The sequence below is a fragment of the Manihot esculenta genome, chromosome 3 (assembly GCF_001659605.2).
Source record: "Manihot esculenta cultivar AM560-2 chromosome 3, M.esculenta_v8, whole genome shotgun sequence".
Classification (NCBI taxonomy): Eukaryota; Viridiplantae; Streptophyta; class Magnoliopsida; order Malpighiales; family Euphorbiaceae; genus Manihot; species Manihot esculenta.
Window position 1 is genome coordinate 14,779,649 of NC_035163.2, and position 7,101 is coordinate 14,786,749.

Genomic DNA, 7,101 nt, shown 5'->3' on the forward strand with positions numbered 1-7,101 from the left:
ACCGCTGGAGACAAGCCTTGCCTCTCCCCAATCGGCGTCGGCGACATCTCCTTTGACTGGAACTCTCTTCAGGTTTGCAATCAAATTTTTTGATAATCAAGATCTTTTATGTGCATGTTGTTAAAGAATTTGTAGTTGCTATTAAAGATTTTTAGAATTTATGGACTATTAATTTGATTATTTGGATACTGTTAAAAAATCTAATCATTTGCTATTTGGTTACTTTAACACTGTTGATTTTTAGAATTTATGGGCTATTAATATGATGTATGGACTAAAGGTTGCTATTAAAGATTTTTAGAATTTATGGACTATTAATCTGATTATCTGATTATTAATATGATTATTTGCTAGTTGGTCACTCTTAATCTGATAATCAAGATCTTTTTAGTTGCTGTTAAAATATGTTAATACTATCAGATCCCATGCTGTTTAAGAAAAATATGTGTTAATTTACCAGAATGATATTTGATGTAGTGAAGAGATTATAATGCCGAATTACCATCTATGTAATCCACCTGGTTCGTGTCATTGAGCATTTCTCCAATGTTTCTACTGCTGGGTTGTGCATATCCTACTGATAGTTTTAGTGAAAATTATTGCAAGTTCTCAGACTTGATTTACAATCTATGTTTTAACTGTTGGTAGTTTATTTGTGAGATGAGTACGAGTGTGTTGACTTCAGTAAAGGGATCTTTGAGCAAATCTTTAGAATTAACTAGGTGAACTGGAGTAGTTATTTTAGTTTGTGGTTATGTATTGACTTAAATAAATTTATTTGCTAATTAAGTTACTATATGTTATTTGTTCTTATGGTTATGTATTGTTTGCTAATACATGTTATTGTTTTTCATATTTAGGATATTTGCTAATCTATTTGTTTTTTTGAAGCTTTTCAAGCACAATTTGATATTGGAGATTGAAATGGCCAATTGAATATATTTTATGTTCAATCAATGTAGCTTAATGAATTTTTGGAACATTTCATTTGTTCAAAATTTTATGTTGGATAGATAATTGATTAATGGTTGTGTTATGATGAATTTGTAATATATTTATTTTGTTTTAATATATTTAAATTTTCTAATTCAGGTTTGTTAATTGGGTTATAATATCCAAATCTTTAAATTTTTTGTCATTGAATTGAATTAAAAAAAATCGGGTTCGGTCGTGTTCGGGTAGTGTGCGGGTATTGTTAAACGGATTTGGATCGGGTATGGGTAGTAAAATTAAAATACTAAACGGGTTTGGGATGAGTTTGGGAATTTTATATATAATCGGGTTTGGGTTTGGGTGCTCTCAATTTTGCGGGTACCCTACCCGTTTACATCCCTACAACCAACTACATGACTGCCTAAAAAACCCTAATTCTATCACTCTCCTTTCCCCACCTTCAATTCGCAGGAAATACGAACATCAGCACCACCCCAGAGCAACAATGGCTACTTATGATCTAACTCCGAGAATTGCACCGAATCTGGACAGGCACCTGGTGTTCCCTCTCTTGGAGTTTCTCCAAGAACGACAGCTATACCCAGAGGAACAGATCTTCAAGTCCAAAATCGAGCTCTTGAGCAAAACTAACATGGTCGATTACGCCATGGATATCCACAAGAGCCTCTACCACACTGAAGACGTCCCTCAAGGTGACTACAAATTTCATCCTTTCTGACCTTGGGCGCTCTATACATGATGCGTATGTGATGTGTTTGGTTGGGTTTTTGTTAGATATGATTGAGAGGAGAGCTGAAGTCGTAGCGAGATTGAAGGCCCTAGAGGAGGGGGCAGCCCCTCTTGTGGCGTTTTTGCAGAATGTGAACGCCGTGCAGGAGTTGCGAGCGGACAAACAGTACAATCTTCAGATGCTTAATGACCGCTTCCAGGTTTGCAATTGCAATTTATGCTTTAGTAACGGGTGATTGTAATGTAATGTAGAATTGGTATGGGTGTCGTTTCTTGCTCCTAAACCTACTTTGGTTTAATCTTGTTTGAGTTTTTGAAGTGTGCTATGCAACTGGCATTATTGTAATTGAAGTGTTATGCTAATTCAGGCGTCATATTTATTGGGATGAAATGATGTGGTGTTATTGTTGAGTTCAAAAGAAATTGCTGAATCCAAAAGCTCCCTTGCTTCTGTATTGAAAGACTCAATTTTTCAATATAAGCGGATTGTCAAAGCTTTTAATTTTAGTTGAATTCCACTTTTTCTTCAACTTGTGTCATAGTGATATAGCTTCTATGTATTCCAAAGTCATTACCAGATCCAAATCATCCAATGATTGCACATTGGTGTTGCTATTGATAAGTCTCTTGCATAATTTCATCACAGAAGTTCTTGGACGTTACCTTCAAGTAATTCTTTTCTTCCTAAATCCCCCCTCCTACTGCTACTTTTTTTGGGAGGGGTTTGTTGGTTAAGAGATTTGGTTATCATACTCTTGAGAATGCACTCATGAAATGGCGTTAGGGTTTGTTGGTTAAGATATATAGTTATTCTTACTCTCCAGAATGCACTCATTAAAATGGTGGTAATGCTTCATTATCAGATTGGTCCAAAGCAGATTGAGGCACTATATCAGTATGCCAAATTTCAGTTTGAATGTGGAAACTACTCTGGTGCAGCTGACTACCTGTATCAATACAGGGCCTTGTGCACTAACAGTGAAAGGAGTCTGAGTGCACTGTGGGGGAAGTTGGCAGCTGAGATATTGATGCAAAACTGGGATATTGCTCTTGAAGAACTTAATAGGTTGAAAGAAATAATTGATTCAAAGGTGGTTTTATTGTATCTACTTTTCCCTGTATCATGATTTACTATTTTTGTTGTTTTGGAATTGATATGTTCACTGGCTGTGATTTTACGTTTCAGAGTTTCTCGTCACCATTGAATCAGATGCAAAGTCGAATATGGTTGATGCATTGGAGTCTTTTCATCTTTTTCAATCATGACAATGGAAGAACACAGATTATTGATTTGTTTAATCAGGACAAGTATGATTTATCTTTTTCTTTTCTCTGTGTTTTAGCATTTGTTGAATTTCTCTGACTTGTTTCATCTCTTAAACAATTTCTTGAGTGTCTTTAGCTTTTTATGGACTGGTCTTCTGGTTTTTTGACCGCTTGGCCAATTGACATTTCAAGAGTAGTTTTTATAAATTGTCAAGCTTTTACTATATATGATCTGACTGGCAGCATGCAGTGTACTTAATGGATATTCCCAAAATGCAATTATGGATTCTGTGCATGTCTAACTTTACTGCTCTGATATGTTGTATGATAATTGATAAAGTTTTTTAAATTTTTTTTGCTGGATCTTAGCTTTTCTTTTTTTGGCCTTATCTATGGTGGAAGAGATATTAGTGGAGATTATTTAAGCTGTCCTATGCTTTATACCATGCAGCAGTGTGATGTTGAGCAAGACCGCATAATATTTAATTTTATGTATCATTTAAATCTTTTGCTGTTTATTATACTTCATTTCTTATATATTTTCAGGTATCTCAATGCCATTCAAACCAATGCTCCTCATCTTTTGAGGTACCTATCAACTGCATTTATTGTCAACAAAAGGAGACGACCCCAATTCAAAGACTTCATAAAAGTGCTACAGCAAGAGCAGCAATCATATAAAGATCCCATCACAGAGTTTTTAGCATGTGTGTACGTTAATTATGATTTTGATGGGGCACAAAAGAAGATGAGAGAGTGTGAAGAGGTAAGCTTTCTATATCCTAATGTGATTGTTTGGCTAACAAAAACATTTAAGTTATTATCCTCACTGAAAGGCTGCCACTTTTCCGAGATGACCTTTACGTTCTCTCTCTCTCTTTACCTTTTTTTGTTTTTTCTAAAAAAAAGTTTTGGGCATGTGAATGGGACTGGTGAATGAGACGACATGGTTGGCATCACGGTGACATTGCAATAGCATGGTTTCTTAGCAAAAAGCCTTTTTTTTTTCCTGTTTGGTCCTCTTCTTTTTTTCACTTCTCATTTTTTTCCCAAATTCTTTTAATGTGGATTGGGGGCAGGGCAGGGGGGGCTTTGAGGGTGAGGGAGTGTGCGAGGTTGTAGCTTGTGTTACTGGTAGATGTAATCGTTAGTTCTTCTGAGCTGAGTCATTTTTGTATGTTATATTTCTTGTTGCTACATTATAGGTGATTTTAAATGATCCATTCCTTGGAAAACGAGTTGAAGACAGCAACTTTTCTACCGTGCCGATGAGAGATGAGTTCCTTGAAAATGCTCGCCTATTTATCTTTGAGACTTATTGCCGTATACATCAACGTATTAACATGGGGTAAGTGCATACTGCATGCTTTTAGTGAAGTCTTGCTTTTGGAATCAAGAATTTTATTCAATTTAATTGATTTTAATTTTCTTGATTGAAAAGAAAGAAATTAAGTTCTTTTTAACTTAAAAATTTTCATTTAAAATGTAAGAATTTATTTAAATTCTTTTATTGCAAAATAAATCATGCCAAACAATGGGTTAGGGAATTGGAACAATTTTACAGTTCCTTTCCTTTATTTTGCTAAATGAAATTAACTGTTCAAATGCAGAGTCCTTGCTGAGAAATTGAACCTGAATTATGAGGAGGCCGAGAGATGGATTGTAAATCTTATTAGAAACTCAAAGCTTGATGCTAAGATTGATTCACAATCAGGAACTGTTATCATGGAGCCTAATCAGCCCAATGTGTAAGATTATAGATAGATTCATAAATAATAGCACTTGTGTTGGTCTAGTATTTTTCAGTGCCTTCTATCTTGCTCTTATCTTTTCCTGTTATAATTCTTTTGCACTCTATATCTATGTGTGTTGATTTCTTTTCTTTATTTTTCTTAACGACTAAAATGCAATTTGGAAATTTCCCTCAATTCAGGTATGAACAGTTGATAGATCACACCAAGGCAATATCGGGGCGTACTTACAAGTTAGTCGGTCAACTTTTAGAACATGCACAGGCACAAGCTGTACGATGAAGTTATTCTTGAAGTTTGTTGGTGTTTATTGTTGTCATTTTTTGTTATTTGGAATTTGTTTGCTGCCGCAGATAATTGTAGTGATAATCCTTTTTGGTGGGTTAATCTAGTAGAGCAGAGGTTAAGAAATTATTGATTATGAGAAACATGGTTTATTTTTAAATTCAAAAGCATCTTTTTTAGCATATGTGAAGGTTAAAGTTGATCTCGCGTTGAGAGCTAATGCTTCATGCTTCATGCTTGTGGGAATTCATTTTGGGCACTTTGATAATGGAAGGGAAATAAAGAGAAATTGTACAGGGGAAATGATGAGAAAGGAAAGAACAGGAAAACTTTTGAAGAGAAATATATTTCTTTAGAAAAAAAGGGAATATAATTATATATATATATATATATATATATTTCTAAGGGCATTTAAGTAATTTAGTATAAAAATACAAATAAATTTCAAATTTACCTCGATTTTTTTTCAAAGTTTACCAAGTTAACCCATACATTTTATATATCACATGTCGTACTTTTATACCAACTTCGACTCAATGAGTTTATTAGGACTAAATACATTTAATATCATATATTAGATTAACTCAATATGTATATGTATAATTCTGTATCTATTTCATGCCAGTTTAAGCAAACTTATCAAAATATCTCTTTGCAACTTCATGCCGTAAGGTACTCTCTATTAGTAACATAAAAATTTAATACACGGTTCTAATGCCTTAGCATTTTCAATGGTACATCAAATAAATTCAAAATAAAAATTTTGAGTTCCAATAAGACATATAAAGATTATTTATACTTCCCTCCTAGTGTACAAAAATTTAGATTAACAAGTTAATACGTGTATAAACCTAACATATGTGTAACCTTTACCGAAAACGCAAGCATGTTAACTCTTTGCAATTTGTTTTCAATTAGGCTGCATTCTGCCCGATTTTATCTCAAATTTTCAAGCATCTTATAAATATAAGTAAACTTAGTTTTCCTCATAAAAATTTTGTATTTTTATCTTAATTTTCTAACAAAATATAGTAAACCTAATTTTGATCACTCTAGTCTAAGATATAAAATTTTCTTTACAAGCTACTCAAACAAGTATTTACTAGTCCAGATTTAATGCCAGTATTTAACCGATTAAAGAATTTGATTTTCATAAAAATGCATATAGAATTGGATTGTTTTTTTGTCTTCTACAAAATGTTATGCCTACCCTTTAGGATTTATTTGGCACTAATTTGCTTAATTTCATTAAGTAAGACTTTAGTTATAACACAAGTAATACAAATTGTTTCAGATGTACTAATCCTACTAAACTTTAGGATTTATATTTTTCACTATTTTAGATCTAAAATCATATATTGGTCTCCTCATCAAAGTTTTATTCCTTTGTCGTAACTCTTTTTTGTTCATATTGTACTTCATTTGAACAAATACATAATAAATTACAGCTTTCTAAATATAAATTGTCGAATTAGAGTTTCAATTTGCCAAGTTTAAATCAAAATCTCCATACTTACCTATTTTTTAAAAAACCTTCCATCATTCATTTAACTCATTTAAACATTCAAAATAATATTTCCAGCCTCTAAAATCAAACTCTAAGTATAATCAATGAAAAATTGAAAACACCATTAGACCAAATCTTTTCAACAAAGTTATTTAGTTCACCACTTTTACTCATTTGCCACTTCCTTTTCCTTTGAAGTTCTTTCATCTATGTCAATTTCAATTTTAGCAAAGGATTGAATATTAAAACTAGCTTTGCATATTAAATTAATACATGAAAGGGTGGAGTTTCTTAATTTTTTTTCGATTGCTTTTGACTTCCAAATTAAGACAACTTGGAACCTTAACTTTTAGAACTTGAAAACTTTCAATCTATGACTCTTCTTTTAGTTGTTTGTCTTAGGAAAGAATTTGATTGGATAAAGTTTTGGATTTCATGGAGAAATTGGCATAAATTTGATGGAAAATGAAGAAAGCTCACCTTGTTTTTCTATGGAGCCAAGCTTAGGTAAGGTTGAAGACAACTTTTGTTTTTAGTTCATTCATATTCTTAAGTGTATTTGAAAGACAAATGGAGGGCTAGGATATATTATTACTTTATTTCGAAGGT

The 7,101-nt window shown here is 32.7% G+C and overlaps 1 protein-coding gene across 1 annotated transcript; it reads left to right on the forward strand.

Moving 5' to 3' along the window:
• Positions 1-9: 9 nt before the first annotated feature.
• On the forward strand, positions 10-5,167 carry LOC110608212 (eukaryotic translation initiation factor 3 subunit E). Its single transcript, XM_043954564.1, has 9 exons — positions 10-72; positions 1,405-1,646; positions 1,729-1,883; positions 2,547-2,774; positions 2,870-2,991; positions 3,496-3,715; positions 4,155-4,297; positions 4,560-4,697; positions 4,883-5,167. Exons 2-9 carry the CDS (start codon positions 1,439-1,441, stop codon positions 4,980-4,982), a joined length of 1,314 nt encoding a protein of 437 aa, XP_043810499.1. The 5' UTR covers positions 10-72; positions 1,405-1,438; the 3' UTR covers positions 4,983-5,167.
• Positions 5,168-7,101: the final 1,934 nt, after the last annotated feature.